This window comes from Crocuta crocuta, unplaced genomic scaffold (genome assembly GCF_008692635.1).
Source record: "Crocuta crocuta isolate KB4526 unplaced genomic scaffold, BGI_CrCroc_1.0 scaffold123, whole genome shotgun sequence".
Lineage (NCBI taxonomy): Eukaryota > Metazoa > Chordata > Mammalia > Carnivora > Hyaenidae > Crocuta > Crocuta crocuta.
This window is the reverse complement of record NW_027528865.1, coordinates 665,262-682,591: the sequence shown is the minus strand read 5'-3', so window position 1 is coordinate 682,591 and position 17,330 is coordinate 665,262. Positions and strand designations below refer to the sequence as shown.

Sequence of the window (17,330 nt, the reverse complement as noted above, 5' to 3'; positions counted from 1 at the left end):
CCAATCAGCCACTTGAGCCTCTGTTAGAGGACACTTGCTGCACTCCGCGCTAGACACAGAGATGAGTGAGAGAGAAACCCTTTCCTTGTACTTACAAATGAAATTCTAAGTAGTCATGCCAAATCCTAGGGATTTCCATTTGCTTGGCCCCTTGGAAGAAATCTGTAGGGGTATCAAATGTGCATAGACTTTATCATCAAAGAAGAGGCTATATTTTTACGGTTATATTTGTACTGTTTAGTTTTGGGGATTTTTGAAAACATCCAGTCAAAAAAGTCTATGGAAATATTCTAAACATCTAGAGGAAAAGAATTCAATACTTTTTTCCTCCAGGAATACAGATATTTGGGTTTTTTAAAAAAATGTTTTATTTTTGAGACACAGCATGAGTGGGGGAGGGGCAGAGAGAGAGAGAGAGAGAGGGAGACACAGTAGCTGAAGCAGGCTCCAGGCTCTGAGCTGTCAGCACAGAACCTGACACAGGGCTCGAACCCACAAACTGTGAGATCATGACCTGAGCTAAAGTCAGACGCTTGACTGAACCACCCAGGCACCCCAGGAATCAGATGTTTTTAATGAGCTCTGTCTACTGTAGTCTCTGGAACTTCAGATACTATAACTTTGGTTTATGTGCCAATAGCAATAATTTTAAATGCAAGGAAGTTGGAGGGGTGTGGGCTTTCACACTAATGAAATGCCTGCTTTAACATCAATCGGGCTTTTATTGGGGTGCCTGGGTGGCTCAAAAGGTTAAGTATCTGACTCCGGCTCAGGTCACAATCTTATGGTTTGTGGGTTCGAGCCCTGCATTGGGCTCTGTGTTGACAGTTCAGAACCTGGAGCTGCTTCAGGTTCTGTGTCTCCCTCTCTTCCACCGCACTCACGCTCTCTCTCTCTCAAGAATAAAGATTAAAAAAAAATTTTTTTAAATAGGGCCTTTATTATTCACCAAATAAAATGTACATTTTATGCAAGTCAACTACTGTCAATATGAGTTTATAATAAATACCGATGTTTGGGACAGAGTCAATGTTTAAAATTTTTAAAGCTTATTTAGAAATGAAATATAGTGGTTTTACTTTGTTCTGTGTAATTCATTTTTAACATTTGCTATTATATACTTATTTAAACTTAACAAATTTGGAGCAGGCTTTGGCAAATTTTCTAAAAGACCACATAGTAAATGTTTTAGGCTTTGTGGACCAACAGGCAAATTTGAGAATATATATATGGGTCTTGTATAAACCTATCAAGTGTAACCATTTAAAAATGTAAGATCCAGGGGCGCCTGGATGGTTCAGTCGGTTCAGCGTCCAACTTCGGCTCAGGTCATGATCTCATGGTTCATGGGTTTGAGCCCCGCGTCGGGCTCTGTGCTGACAGCTGGCTCAGAGCCTGGGGCCTGTTTCAGATTCTGTATCTCCCTCTCTCTCTGACCCTCCCCTTGCTCATGCTCGCTCGCTCTCTCTCAGAAATAAAATTTTAAAAAATGTAAGATCCATTCTTAGCTTGCAGGCCATTAAATAAAAGGTGGGGGGTCAGGCCAGATCTGGTCTGTGGGTGTCATCTGCAAGATACCTAGTGTAGAAGAAAGCTTTTAAAGGTCGGCTCTCTTCTTTATTATAAATCCCTTTCTTAATTCATCTATTTAACAAAAATAGTGATTTAAATCAATTTTGCATTAGCAGAGGCTAATGATTATGTTAGTTAACAGAAGTACGACTTCTTGATTTTCCTATTTCAAACATATTAAAAATAAATGATCATTATAGCCAATCGTTTATATTTCTTACCTGGAGTGAGTGCAACTTAACACCATGTTGGTGTAGGTCTATCACATGTCCTCAACCAAAGCGAGCCGTAAGGTGGTCACTATTCCAGAGGACATGTGGAAGAAAGAGAAATTTTGCAGCATTAGTATAGCCAAGCAGAAACTTAAATCCTCAGCTCTACAGACGTTACTACAGAGACCCAAATGCCACCAAATCCTGAGACCAGGATTCCATTCCTTAACACAGCGAATGGAAAGTTCAAGTAAGCGGAGAAGGAATCCAAACTCCCGTGGGGAACAATGGAAGTAGAAGTCTGATCGCAATAACGCATTAGGAAATAGTAGCAACAGACAGACCTAAGAGCACGGTGTGAGGTATTCCCAAGACTGCTCTGCCACACCGGGGTCACCAGCGTAACGTGGTTCTCTGGGTGGAAGGCAGGGAACGGACCATTCCCTTAGGGCACACACCTGCACTGTCGTGACACTCGCAGTATACGTATCTTTGAAAAAGAATAAGCTGCATTTAGAAGGCAATAGTACATATATAATAGGATGTTTTCAAGAATTACTTGCATGTACAGCATATCCTGGTTTCTCCCCCATTACTTGTCAAGAAAATGTGATTTTTAGAATTTCCCTGTTCATCTTCTTTAAAGGATATTGAATGGTTGAGATGAAAGATTTTCAAGTTATTTTATTTCTCTAAACATAAAACAAAACACCCTTCTGTTTCTCATAAGTCAGTGGAACTGATAGCTAGTAGCTTTTCCATTGTTCATTCTGACATCATCTAAATACAAGCTAGTGATCTGTTCCTAAGATCACTATCAATAACTCTACAGAAAAGTTAATTTATGGTAATTCACTGTTTAAAAGTATTTTTATATGTTCCGTTTGACCCTCCACATGTTCAGCTTCTTATCAACATCTCAGAGGTTTCTTTCACACGAAAAACTCTGAAAAAAATCTCTGGAAAAGAACTTGGGTAAATGGAGATTAGAAGCATGTAAGACTAATGATTTTAACAATATAGTTAGGATTTTCCATTTCTGGACTTGAATTTGCTGTTAAAGAACTGTGGATATGTAGCTAAGCACTTGGATTTTCACCTCCAGAATTTAGACTTGTAATTACCATGTATTTCCACAAGATGGACTTCTTGATGTTAGGGTTTTGGGTTTTGGGGGGGGGGGGGAGTTAAGACATTTCAATTGTCTAAGAATTACTCATGTAGTATAATTTCAAAGCCCTTTTAATGTTTAAAAATGTAGTTTTTACAAAGATTTATAATGTACTATTTTCCCCTAGATTGGGTTAAAACTTGATACATCTAAAAGTGACTTAATTTCCTCTCATAAAATAATTATGGTTTTTAAATCTTTTAAACTCCTTAAAAACAGAATTTCTTTAATGACTTAATGTTCATCATTAATAGTTAATCCTATTTTATTTTGTAAAAATTGGAACAAGTGATTTGTGAAGTCTGTGTATAAAAACCTCATTAATGCCTCTGTGATAATTCAGACATGGTATGTGATTGTTTCTGAACAAGAAGGCAGATGTGGTTTTTCCTAAGTCTTCAGGCTCTTAAGTACATATACTTCCTCTTCAAGTTTATAGAACACATGCACATTTATGTACGTGTGTGTGTATCACCCATTCTGTGAGATTTATTCGCTGCTTTTTAATTTTGTTCCTCCAAATAGGATGAGAGACATTCGAGATGGCATACCAGAGCCTTCCTTAGTGCACAGTGAATACACTGCATTCAGTTTCAGTTCATCTCTTGACCTCTAGGATAAGAATGTGAAAGTCAGAAATACAATTTAAAGGAATAGTTTATGATTAAGAGGAAGACAATGTAGAAGTTAGATACTGTTGCTAAAAACCTTGATTCCAATGAAGAGTCTTCTTTTTTTAGGATATCTCCGAACCCCGGAGCCTGGACCACACCAAATCCCCCACTGGGTATCCTGTATCTTAACTTCTGAATTTATCCATGAGTTGTGGAACTGTGCTTGGGAAAAATTACCTGAACACACGTCCAATCTGCCAAGCTCCCCCTAACCACAGGCCTCACTTTGCTATCTTCTCAACAGCACTGATCCTTTCTGCTTTGGGCACCAGGATGCCTTCGAACAGAAGCACCCCTTTCTGTTCTTTATTCCATAGGACGCGTACGGATATTTCTCTATGAAGGAGATGGAAATCTTAGTTTTACACAATCTGGGCTCCAGCTAATGTTTTAAACTGAATCAAAGTAGGGAGCTGCTAATAATGTAGTTCAGAATAGGTTGGCCACAAATAATGGATCATGAATAAAGACAGGTATATATTAAATATGTAATATACACATACGTGCTTATAAAATAACTGGCTTCTATTTAGAAAATGCTTAGGTATCATCTCATTTCACAGACAAAGAAACCGAGGCTCAGAGATGTGAACCGATTCACAGAAGGTGACACAGCAAGAGGTAGGACTGGATGCTTTTGACCAACAGGGATTGTGTTTAAAGAGTCAAATTCAACTAACCACCACGATGTTTGCCAGCAGCCAGGGTCCATCACAAGTCCCGTAGGAAAAGGTGCTGCCGTGACGGTGAGCAGCTTCCTCGGGCACCTGGCCCGCTCCAGCCGTGAAGCAGTTGAGCAGGAGGGGCGTGGAGAGCAGTGAGGCCGCGTGCGCAGGAGGAAGTCACAGAGCACAGGCACCGCTCCGGGGCCACCTGGCAGCCCACGCGCGGCTCACGGGCACTGGATGCGTAGCACCGGTGGGGGCCGTTCCCTCCTTTAGAAATTACAGCCTTGTGTCCAGAGAGAGAAAGACGATCTTCCTAGAGAGAAAATCGGTACCTAGGTGAACCGCGCAGAGCTGGGATTTAAGCCACAGGGTCTGGAAGCTTCTAAAGGCATGCTCCGAGCCCTGGACTTCCTGCCTCACCAGGTCCCCAGAGGAAGGGCGGGCGGGCTCCTTTCTGTGAGGACACTTCTCCAAAGGCCAAGTAAAACTACTTTTCAGGGAACATTAACTTGATTTATTTTTCCCCTTTGTGCCAACCTGCCTTTTTACCTTTGTGCTGGGGTAAATTTCCTCTTTATAATCTCCGCTCCATCTCAACCTTTGTCTCTAACAGTTTTCAACAGTGTTTACGAATGCAAAGCTAAAGATACCCTCAAAGAGGCCCTAATTTTCATCATGGTAGAATTCTCCACCGAGCTGGCACTTATTTCCAGGGTCATTGTGATACGTAAATTTAAACTAACTTGACAAAGAGAATTTGATTTCCCAAGGCACAAACCACAAACACTACCAGAATTTACAAAACACAACACACAAAGTTGGAATTCTCTTTTAGGTGTTTGGATTTGACGGCTCAAAAGTAAGAAAAGTGGACTTATTTCACAGATCTCTGACCTAACAGACCTCTCTCATCCCACCTCCAAGAAAAAGTGAAAACGCAGGTTCATTTCCTGCAATAAGTAGTCATTTAATTAAAGAACAAAATTAACAGGAATCAAAATGTTGCAGCTGTATTTTTTTTGTTAGACATTATATAAAAAAAAGAAAAGTATAATACAGTAAATAATTTTGTATAACGTGAACTTAAAGAGTTCTCAAATTAACCGTGATCAGAATAAAAATGTCTTTCCAACAGAATACGGAATACCCCCGGCCACATGTCCCGCGTCAGAGGCCCGGGGTGGGGGGGGCCTGCACATGCATGTCGCCCGTCTCCCGTTTCGCCGCAGAGCTACAAGACAAGGTTCGAAAGCAAAGGACAGTTTTCTTCTGGGAGAGCGACTCTGGGTCTCAGCTGGGCCGACAGTTCCTGCCCCTCAGACACCAGAGAGCGAAGGGCGTCCCCTGGCTTCTCCTCGTACAGGTGAGCACAGCCCAGACCACCGGCCCGCATGGTCCTGCTCCAGGCGCGGACACGGCGGGGGGTCTGGAGCTGAACTTCAGGAAAGTTCCCTGATGAATGTTCAGTGTTGGTATCAAAAATTAAACACAAATTCTTCTCAGAAGAAAATCTCTATGGCCTGTGGAATCTAGGAAGTATAAAGAGACAAAAAACAGTTTAAGGCTATACGTTTCTAAGTTAAAATGGCCAAAACCTTCCACAAATAAACCTGTCGCTGTTAAAAGCTCCTCAGATGTTCACCATGTGAGACCCAAGGGTGGATGTGTCTGCTGCAAGCAGGGGGGGGCCAGAGGGCTCCCAGGCTCAAGCTGCGCCCCAAAAGGAATTATACGCTGAATTCTGGAGACTTCCCGAAACTCTGTCTGACGGCTGCCTGTCAAGCCCTTGACCTGAACTGAAAGGCCAAGACTTTGCTAAATCAGTAAAAGTAACAAACTGACTGGTGAACCAAACTATTGGAAGTTCTAGTACAGCTTTGGTTTGGGTTTTATTCCGGTAGAGACAGTAAAGAAAGTGCTGGTAACATTTAACACATTTAAGAAAAATCTCATGTGACTAATATTGTTCTTTTAAAAATTTATACCAAGTGCTCACATGTGGTATAAAGTCTTATAATTATTTCCTGATGTCCAAGTTTTGGGTTAACTCTGAAAATCCCATCATCTAAGAAAGGTATTAAGGACTTATGAGGCGAGATCTCTTTAGTAAACAACCTTTAATCATGTATAATGAGAAAATGTATTAAATATTTTGACATTAACATCCATAAGACTATGTGATGATTATACCTTTTTTCTTCAATACAGAGTGAACACTAAAAATAGCTTTGAATGTTTTACTGGACAATGTTTATTTTCTAAACATTTTTGAGCGTTTTGGATAACCAAAAATAAGATGATCTAGGGGGTCCTGGGTGGCTTAGTCGGTTAAGCGTCCGACTTTCACTTAGGTCATGATCTCGCGGTTCGTGGGTTCGAGCCCCGCGTCGGGCTCTGTGCTGACTGCCAGCTCAGAGCCTGGAGCCTATTTCAGAGTCTGTGACTCCCTCTCTCTCTGACCCTCCCCTGCTCACGCTGTCTCTCTCTCTCTCCTAGAAATAAATTAAAATATTAAAAAAAAAAAATAAGATGATCTATCCCGGCCAAACATGTGCCAGTCATGTGGGGGGGGGAACCTTAACATTTCTTAAGCTATTTATTTATATCATTTTCTCCTGCTTTCACAACCTCCACGTCCCCCCTTGACGTATCCGTCTGAAAGCTGTCATGTGGGATTGAGCTGTGTCCCACCTGCTTCTGTTTCACAGCCACACTGACCTTACGGACTCGAGGTTTTAAGCAACTGCAGGGACCACTTTGGGACAACCAGAAGAGGAAAGGAGCCCACTATTTTAGTGTAAGGAAGTGTCCACATCCAGGGTTTCCATCTCTCCGTGGTTGGGGCTCGAACGCCCTGAGGCCCAGGGAGAAATGATAAAGGAACTGGTTCCGGTGAAGGCTTTGCCGCCGCGCAGCCACACTCAGCGGGGTTAAAGGGGAGAGCTTCCAACAGCTCATCATTACTCGTGATGGCCTTGGAAGAACACACAGCCACTTCGCCACCCACAGGACACCCCGTGGCATCTTGACGGGGACAAGAACATAGCGCATTTTCACCCTGGCCTGGTTACGGCTGATGGCCCGTGTGTTCCCAGCGGCAGAGGCTCCCTGCGCCCGGGGCCTCCATTAGCTGATGCAGGGCCACGCTCTAGCACCTGTAGGCGCTACTCAGATAGTTGCGTTACGGGAAAGCATCAGCTCATGTTAAAGACGTGAACGTGAATTTAAGCGAGGAACAAGTCCGCAGGAGTGACTTCACGGCCTCCGGTCAATACCGCCCAGCGGGGCTCCATACTGGGGACGTCTGGATTTCACAGGAGGTGGAGCCAATGTGTTGGCCAATTGCTTTCATTGCTTTGGGGCTTCTTTTCTTAAATGTACATTAACTACCGGGCGCCCAGGTGGCTCAGTCGGTTAAATGTCCGACTTTGGCTGAAGTTATGATCTCATGATTTGTGGGTTCAAGCTCTGCATCGGGCTCTGTGCTGACAGCTTGAGCCTGCTTCAGATTCTGTGTCTCCCTCTCTCTCTGCCCCTCCCCTGCTCGCACTCTGGCTCTCTCTCACACACAAAAAATAAACATTTAAAAAAACGTACGTTCACTACTTAAATAAACCCACGGCCCCCGTGAGCTGCTCCACACGCCACCTTCCCCCAAGCCCGTCGGAATCATGACCGAGATGGGCACGCACTGTCTGTTCAGTACGACTCTCAGCAGAAATATGGAATCTGTTTACCTAAATACAGAGATTTCTGTGGTGTTTTAGTTCTTTCTAAAGAAACACCGTGTTGTAAGTACCGTGAAATCCACACGAACATTTAGCAACCTGACCTTGTCAAATGCTTGCTTGATGCATGGACCTCCATCTCATTACTTTTGTATTCATTGAGCTCTTTACGAATGGCTGCCTGAAATGTAAACAAAGGACATGAAGAAGTTGACATCTGAAATTAGTACCCAGGCTGTGAGTTAACCATTCCCGGGACCGGCACAGTTCTGTTGTTTTGTAACATAGTTCAAAGAAAGAAAAAGAAACCACTTGTGGCCCAGCATTCAGCCTCTCACCACCTTCAGGGCCCCGCGGGGGGGTGTCCGGATTTGCTGTGCTGGAGAAGGAAGACGCCCCCCCCCCCCATGGAACAGGTGTGCCCAGCACACGCTTAGGGACTCTAAGAAAGAGGTTGGGCGTTTGGTGAACTCACTTGGGATTCTGCAATAAGATCATTGAGAAGCCATTCTAGCATCAGCACAAGGTCAGGCTTGACGTCATGTGAAAAACAGTATTGTCGATACACACGGGTGGGGTGCGCATCACAGCATTTCAGGGTGGGTCCTCGGGCTCCCCCAGCCTCCCCAGGCGCCCTGGGACCGCGCGCGCCCTCACATGAACCTTTAGCGGGGGGCAGGGAGAGGCTGCGAGCCGGGCATCCCAGGGAGCACTCCTCCCACGCTCAAACCAGGGGCTGCCAGACACCCACTCGCTTCCCCCCTCACCCAGGGAGCCAAGGCTGGTCCGCCCGCGGGTTGCCTGCGCCCAGCCACGGGGAGGCGACACCCGAGTTCATTTACCGTCACCCTCACTTGCTCACAGTCTGCACACGGGAAGCGAGGAACAATGAGCACATTCAGCCAATGCACTGGCTAAGCTGTGATTTTGCTCTTCCTAAAAGCTGTAAGATCCCCAACAAGGAACAAGGCCTCAGTCCCGCCCGTCTACAGCGTGTGACCACGGACAGACACGTACCCTCTGAGCCCTTCCAAGCCACGTGTCCAATAGCACCTCTGTAGGGGTAACAAGGGCACATCTCCCACTGGGATTTCTGACGATTCAATGAAACAGTCATGGCGGACAGACCGGATTCAGTCCGGGACAGCGCGAGGCCTGGATGCGCGTTCATTCCGTTCCGTCCCCTAGCGTCTGGGACACCCTTGCTCCCATCCTGCACCCTGACCGGTCAGGTCAGACAGCTCTGCAGGGCTCCAGAGACCCCTCACAACGGACCAGTCCAGGATGGGTCCAGAGCCATCTCTGTCTACACTGCCAGGGTTTTCCTGAGCGCCTCGGCCTCCTCCACCCCTGTGTCTCACTGTCGCTAAATCTGTTTACACCTCTGTCCGCTGCCTCTTTTCCTCCAGCCTTGCCTGCTTTTAGTTCATCCAGAGCAGAGTTTCTCAACCTCCACACTCTTTTTTTGTTTTGTTTTGTTTTACTTATTTCTGACAGAGAGAGAGTGTGAGCGGGGGAGGGGCAGAGAGAGAGGGAGGCACAGAATCTGAAGCAGCTCCAGGCTCTGAGCTGTCAGCACAGAGCCCGACGCGGGGCTCAAACCCACAGACTGTGAGATCATGACTTGAGCTAAAGTTGGACACTGAGCCGACCGGGCCCCCCGGGCGCCCCAACAACCTCCACACTCTTGACATTCAGGACTGGAGAGTTCCCTGTTGTGCGGCCGTCCTGTGCATTATGGGACGTTCAGTGGCATCCCGGGGCTCCACCCACCACACTCTGGTAGCGCCCATCGCTGTGACAACCAAAAAAGCCTCGAGACATTGCCCCCTCATTGGAAACACAGCCACGATCCCAGATTATCTTTGTGAAACCAACATCGGGGGCCAAAGCACAGGCTTAATTTCAAGACCGGGCAGCACCTACTGTGTAGGGTCCCCCTCCCCCCCCCAAGTAAACAAACAAACAAACCTCAAGGCAACCTGGCTATTCGCGTCTGTGACAACATCCCTCATGACCTTGTAACATGAGACCGCTTAATCAGACCACGTGTTTGTGTGTTACCATATATGGGAGACGAAGAAGTAAAAAATATATTAGAAAAATCTATGCTGCGTGGCATTCGGGGCTCAGGTCTCCGGGTACGAACCCGACTAAGTGGTGGCGGCAGGAAGAGTTGTTTCCTGGAAAGACAAGCCGCAGTGTCACGACTCCCCGTGCGAGAATCCTGCCACAGCACATCCAGGCACGAACTCCCTGGTGGGTCATGGCCCGCCCTGGTCACACGGTGCCCACCCCCCGACCGGCACAGACGGGTAGGCTCCCTACCTTGTCGGCCGCTGACAGTCGCGTCCAGGGCTTGTCTGCTCGCCTGTCGTAGTCCTGAGCTTTGGCCACCTCCACGTAGTCACTGAATCGTATCAGAATCTTCCTGTCTCTTAGCTCGTCAACCGTGGGTCTCTGATTGAGCTGAAACACAAGACCGCCCCGGTGAGCTGCTATCTCCTGCAGGCCGGCTTTCTCCGGAGCTCCGAGCAAACACGTGGCTAGAGGTGAACGGGGATCTCCGCGGCTGTGAAGCAGAATGACCCTGATGCCTACAATCTCCAACGTGAAGGCTCGGGTCACGCACTCTTAAATTGCAGCCCCCCAACACAGCCCCCCAGAGGGGTCACTCCCGGGAGCCCGGCTGCACCCCGTACACAGCCCAGCCTCACGGAGAGGGCGGCGAAGTAACGGCAAACAGGTTGGACGGCACCGGCCGGCTCTTCCCATTCTCGTGAGATGAGCTCTTAACAAGAAGTCCCCGAGAGAGTGGATGCCGCCACCCCAGGCTCTCAGGTCAAGCTCGATGGACCTGAAGCGCATCAAGACATTGCCGTCATTACTGCGGACAGAGAGAAACCAGGACGCTGGGGTTCAGAAACGGTCTGCGCCCTGAACTGGAAGGGACTGTGCCGCTGTGACCCAAGCTGGCCAGGGCCAGCGTCACCTTGGCCATGTGCGTCCCTGATACACACCCCGGCGGCTAATCAGAAGTTTCTGCCATCAGGAGCTCCCAGACACACGGAAGGTGCCGAAGAGCCTCACGGTAACGCAGCGCTGACACGCAGGGCAGCGCGTCCCAGGCACCGAGCAGAGATCCAGGGAATGAGGAGAAACGCCTTTACGGACTTAAGTGGTGATGTCATCGGGCCTGTCCTGCCACACGAGCTGTCCTGTGCCCTGTGAGGGTCTCACCCGCGGGCACAGAGGGCCACCCCGGGGGTGGCGGCGGCACCGGGGAGCGAATCCGCTGCTGGCCGGCGAGACGTCATCCGGCGCCACAGGGACACCCCGCGTCCCCCCCAGCTCGGCTCCAGTGCGCCTGTCCCTCGAGATTCCGGGGGTAAAAGGCGCTCAAGTTACAGTACCTTTCTTGTCAGCCTCTGCTTGATTTCTCTTCTTTCTTCCTGCTCTGTCTGATCATTCCTTTCTGTGGATGGTTAACAGAGAAAAGAAAAATAAAAATGGATTCAGACTTTCTTCTTTTTGGTGGAGAAGTGAGCTCACGCCCTCCGCTTTCTGGTGGCTGAGGCGGGACACCAAGGACGCCTCACGGAGGAGCCTCTGTTCCCGGTCACAGCTGGCTCTCCTCCGCACCGCCGGCCACGGCTCAGAGCGTGGTCCCACTGCCACAGAGAGAGAGAGAGAGACGTGCACTGGGGCAGCCCTGCCTCCCCGGGGCTTCCTTGGGGTCGGCAGTCGCCGGCCACCCTCAGCTGCGCATTTATTTGCAGGAGAAACAAGGAGTTCTTCCCTCACCACATCTCTCTGGTCTCCTGACGTCCAGGAGCGGAGACGGCACGCACAGGCGGTTCAGTGGGATACGCGGGTGTGCGCACACGGGTCCAGTCGTGTACGTCGTCTACGCGTATTACCCACGAAACTAACAGAACGGTCACCGCTTGTTTCCTCCTACTCCCGAGGAAAGCGGACTCGTACCCACCCAGCGTGCGACGAGGAGCCACCTCTCCCGACTGGGGCGGCACAGCCTTGCCTGGAATCTACACTTTCAGGGTGTATTTCAATCTGAACGTAGCGTGAACCCAGCTGACTCCCCGCGGCAGAAGTGAGCACACGCTTTACGTGCCGTGCCTTTTAGAGGAGGCTCCGTGCCTCGCCGAGCTCAGCGTGGCTGCCGGGCTGTTACTATTAACGTTCAAGCTGTCAGCGCACCTACACGCGGGAGCTAAAAATAGGGACCCGGGGAGCCGCGGTGTACAAGGCAGGCTTTGCCCTGGGGTGCGAGATAACGGATGTCCTATTTCTGGCACTCTCTGTTGCTAAAGATAGCCTCGGGTCCCCGTGCTGGGAAGGGACGCTCACCTGCCAGCACTCGCTCCTAGAAACATGGCCGTCTGGGGGGGGGCGGGGGGAGAGGCCCGCATTGCCTGCCTCTCCTTAAAACATTCCGCACGTTCGTGCACTTGCGGGACTGGGTTCGTGGGTGCTGGATACGTGGTTCATTTCAGTAATTTTTTTTAAAGGAGGATTTATCTCATGTTTGAATGATTTAGAAATGAAATCATTTCTACAGGAAATGAAACCCTGTAGTGTTCTTGGTTTTTAATCCAAGTGATAAACCAGAAGAAGCCACAGTTGCAAGTCCTCACCAGGAAGCTGATGATACGATCAAGAAAAAAATTGTAACAGTATTGATACCAGGCCAACCCCGAGGGATTTAAGTGATGCCATGAGGCGAATTTTTCAGATTTCTTTAAAAACAGGCCATGGATGGGGNAGGCCATGGATGAAGGTCAAGCACAGCCTCCACGTGAAAACAGGGACAGAAACCCGGATCTGTGCTTTCATCACGAACAACGTTATCACCAAGGTCACGGTGTTCTGGAGCGCCGATCTTCGAAGGTGGGGTCCCCTCCCTGGCAGGGTGCCCTCTGCGCCAGGTGCTGTACTGGGCACCGACCTTCCTCAGAGCCCGAGCCCCGGGTGGTCTGTGAGCTCCACCTAGCGATGAGTTTGTGAGCTTTTTGTTCCCAGACCCAGAAAACCCCATGCCTTATACAAAACAAGGGACCCTGACCACGGTCTCCATACCCAGACATTCTGGAAAGAGCGCCAGTGGCTTGGTCAGCTACACTCGAGTCTTCCGCTACATTTGAGAGATACATCATTGCTTCTAGTGCAGGGGTTCGGACCCAGCTTGCGGCACCAGGCAACCTGCAGCTCTACCTCCTTGCTAAGGAAATGGGGACGGGGTGCAAACCACTGCTGTAACGATCAAATGGGAAGAGCAGCGAGCCCTGAGCACCTGCGGGCGCAGCGGGGCCTGACGCCGAAGCACCGGGTTTGGTGGCGTCACCTGCAAAGGGGCCGCTGGGTCTCACCCACGAGTAACACCCAGGCCGAGTTCGAAGGGTCCCTCCCTGAGACCTGGTCCCAGCCAATCCCGGGCTGCCCAGAGCATGAGATGACGTGACGACATCCCAAGAACTGACTACGGGCAGAAAACGCACTGCAGCAGGCAGGCGGGGAGCCTGCGTCGGGGCTGTGGCTCTGCGTTCCGTGCTGGACCCGCACACGGTTACCTGCTGCTCAGCTCCGCAGAGCAAGACCCAACAAACACCCACCACAAACTAGCAGTGGCATCCGCAGATACTCCCACACAGGGCACGTGAGAAGCTTCAGGGCTACAGACACGCCTGCCTGGCTCGATGGCGAAGCAAGGAGTCGCCATGGCCACTGCGGAGGAAGCCCGTCTCTCCCTTCCTCCCACAGAAGGTGAGTGCAGAAAGTTCCACACATCCACTTACCACCTCTATTCACCAAGCACTGGCTCTGTTTTTAAAGCTCTGACGTTTATTTGTAAAGACTAAAGCTATCGGGGTGCTCCCGAGTAGCAGGGGAGAGGTCCACACTGGGGCAGAGCCCCTCAGCTCATGGGGAAGCCGCAGCGCCCTGTGGGGGGCTCCCCTCCCAGGAAGCCTACAAGTTGCCCACAGCTCCCTGAGGACATCTGTGGCTTAGTAGATAAGTAAGTGATGAAATTTTTAAACCTTCTAATACTTGGGGGCGCCCGGGTGGCTCAGTCGGTTAAGCATCCGACTGCGGCTCAGGTCAGGATCTCACGGTGTGTGAGTTCAAGCCCCGTGTCAGGCTCTGTGCTGACAGCTCAGATTCTGTGTCTCCCTCTCTCTCTGCTCCTCCCTCCCTCATGCTCTGCCTCTGCCTCTCAAAAAATAAACATTAAAAAAATAAAAAATAAATCCTCAGATGTGGCCAAGTCCATTCAACAGAGAAGACTAGGTGCCCTCTCTGAAGTCCGATGATGAAAACATCCCTCATCATGGTGTGAAATACTCCCAACCACCTACGAAGAAGGGGAGCCTGAAGGTGCCCGGGCCAGGGGTACAGGCATCAGCAGGGTCCCCCGCCTGCCTTCTGGCACAAAGCCAGCTCACGCGCTGCCCTAACTTTGTGAAAAGATGTTCACAGAATAAAAAACCAAACTCAGAGACTATCTGCAGGGTGCATTGTGTCAAGAGAGAAACAATGAAAGCGCTTTAAATAATCCAGGCCCTTAGAAGACACTTTTTGTACAAAATGTTTTGAGAGCTAAGTCTGTGGACCAGAGAACTATCTGAGAAACACGGGGAAGGGGTGTGACCGCCCCGAACCACCGTGGGCTCTAAGGAGCCTGAACAGTGTTCTGTCTGCCATGGGGGGGTTTGTGGACACCTGCGGTCACACACCTGGGGACCCCCAGGCGGCGTGGAGCCGGACAGGGTCCCGGAGACAGACTTGTGACCCCCAGGGCGGATGCGCCACGACTGCACTCTGTGCCTGTCCCGCCCCAGGCCCATGCCCTCCTCCCTACGCTTTCTGACACTGTCCACACCCTGCCTGTGACCTCCGCGGCCGTCAGAACACACACCCCAACCCCCCAGGGAAACCTGCCTGAAACCCACAGCGCAAAGAGAATATTGAGGCATTTCCCCGAGATCTACAGGGCTTATTAAATAACCCTGGAAATAGGGATATCTTTAATTACTCTGCGAGGCAAGCTTTTATTTTTCCTCTTAATTTTCAAAGGAGGTATTTCCGAGTAAATCAACTTTCCTTTAGGGTTTCCTTTCCCAGTGCGACCGCGCCTCCCGGGGCCACGGGGAGCGGGGGCTGCACCTGCCACAGACCCGCCCCCAGAGGACCCAGGACGCAGCTACTCACGTTTCAGGATGTTCCTTCGCTCCAGCTCCTCCACGGCAGGTCTCTGGCTCAGCCGTCTGCGGAAAAACACGAGAATCACATTTTGCACCATGGTGGCCGCCTGCAGCCCCGTCCCGGGCTCTGCCGGGGGCCATCCAGGAGCCGGGGTGGCCGGCGCGCCTCTGAAGGTGCTGTCCCCGCACGCTGGAGAAGGGCGGGGACCTCTGGCGGCCGCCTCTTGCTGGCGAGTGAGTTGGATCCCCGCACGGGAGGGAGGTGTCGGGCTGTCCCCGAGCTCCTGGGGCGCCCCGGGCCACCCTGGGACCTGAGAGCGCTGCTGGCCTGCGGGACGCCCCACCCCCACCAGGGAGGAAGCCCCTCCTGAGCAGGGGTGGCACCAGCTTCTGCCCCAAGTAGCTTTGCCGGCAGCCCACGCAGGGGGAGGGACAGCCAGCGCCACCTCCTGGGTGCGCGGAGCCGCAGCCCAGGGCGGGGCACCCCCAGCCGCCTCCCTGCCGGCCGCCCCCACCCACGGGGCTCAGGACCAGCCCTCCAAGGGGACTCGCCGGAAGAGTCAGCGGTACAGCCAAAACCAAATACACACAACAGATAAAGGATTTGTCAGGCGCGAGCGCATAATTAGCCGGAACGAGCGCAAGGAGCTCCAGTTCTCCTGGTAACTCCGGCGACGCTGTGCCTGGGTCCCAGCCAGGGGCCGCCCGCTTCCGGACCCTCGCACCACCCCAGGGCGACGGCAGGGCTGAGCCTGCGACCGCCCAGAAGTCAGAGCCGAGATCCTTTGCCCCAGAGAGGATGCTGCCTCCAGAAATATCTGTCTGCTATTCACACTCGCTGTCCCGGCACAAAGCTGAGGGCGTCCCCAGGGCTGGCTGCTCCCGCCTCCCGGGAACACCACCAGCGAGGGCTTTGTGTGCGCGCCTCCTCCGGGGGTGGGGGCCTCGACATCTTGTCCTGATGTCTGGTGGGGCCCGAACCCACCCCCACCCCCGACAGCTCCCCATCTGCCCCAGGGAAGGCACGGAAACCTGGCTCACAGGCGGGGCTCCCTCCCTGAAACCTCCCAAGTGCCATTCGTTGGTCAGCAGAGGACTCTGGGGTACCTGCCCTGTGCCAGGCAGCTTCAGCCCCCCGATGCCCGGGAACAAGCCTCCCCTGCCCTGGAAGGCTCTCATTCTAAAGGGGGAGGCAAACAAACAGTAACCAACTGAACAAAACCATTCCAGAGGGGGCTAGTGCCCGGAGGAATTAAAACGGGGGCTGTGACGAATGAGTGACCAGGCAGGTGGAGGAGGGTTTGGGGGAGACCCATCTCCTCTGAGGCCCACGTGAGGAGGAGCCAGCCATGGGAAGAAGCCACCCTCCAGCCTCAGTGTCGCCTAACTGCTCACACACAGCTTGTAGACGGGAAGGAGCAAGGGAGTGATCACGGCAGGCTTCATGGAAGAGGAAACTTTTGGCAGAGCCTGTGGACAATCTACAGGGGGCAGAGCCTGCTGCCTAGTGAGTGCTAGCTGCTTCTCCAGGACGCCCGCAGGGACACCTGAGGTCCGAGGCTGAAGATTTCCTCAAACCAGACAAGTTCCCCAAACCTCCCCCGGCAATGCCCAGGGCCATGACCCCCGTCAGACATTCGGGCAGGCTCTGCGGACCCACAAGTGGCCGAGGGCCTGTGCAACGTCCAAGGTGCGTGGACAGTGTCAGCTCCGGAGGGAGAGCGGCGAGCCCAAGCTTTAGCTGGTGGACTGAATACCTAAGCCTCGTATCCGCCCACCTCTGCCTGTGCAGGCGGGGCTCCCCGTCCAGCAGGGACAACGAACCCACGAGCCGTCCGACAGCAGGAGGCAGGACTGCGCCCTCCTGACAGAGACCACGAAGGCCCCGAGGGGCAACTGGGATCAGGTGAACGGCCCGTGTGGACCCCAGAGCCCGGCGCAGGTGAGCACATGCAGCAAGACCAGGGGGCAAATGAGTGCGCGGAGGCCCCTCCCTCGGAAGCGGGTTCCAGCGGAGCCTGGGGCAGGGGGTGCGGCCAGACCATCTTCACTGGGAGGGGGGGGCCCTGCGGACACAGTCAGGGC

The 17,330-nt window shown here is 51.3% G+C and overlaps 1 protein-coding gene across 1 annotated transcript in view; it reads right to left on the bottom strand.

Moving 5' to 3' along the window:
- Positions 1–5,246: 5,246 nt before the first annotated feature.
- LOC144225120 (uncharacterized) overlaps positions 5,247–17,330 on the bottom strand; it is a 13,397-nt gene continuing 1,313 nt past the window's right edge. Inside the window, exons 3-7 of the mRNA XM_077756286.1 lie at positions 15,253–15,435; positions 11,439–11,500; positions 10,354–10,494; positions 8,130–8,206; positions 5,247–5,826 (exon numbers count right to left, since the gene is read on the bottom strand). Of these exons, the coding sequence (XP_077612412.1) occupies positions 5,811–5,826; positions 8,130–8,206; positions 10,354–10,494; positions 11,439–11,500; positions 15,253–15,435 (479 nt within the window). The 3' untranslated portion in view covers positions 5,247–5,810. The remainder of the gene's footprint in view (positions 5,827–8,129; positions 8,207–10,353; positions 10,495–11,438; positions 11,501–15,252; positions 15,436–17,330) is intronic.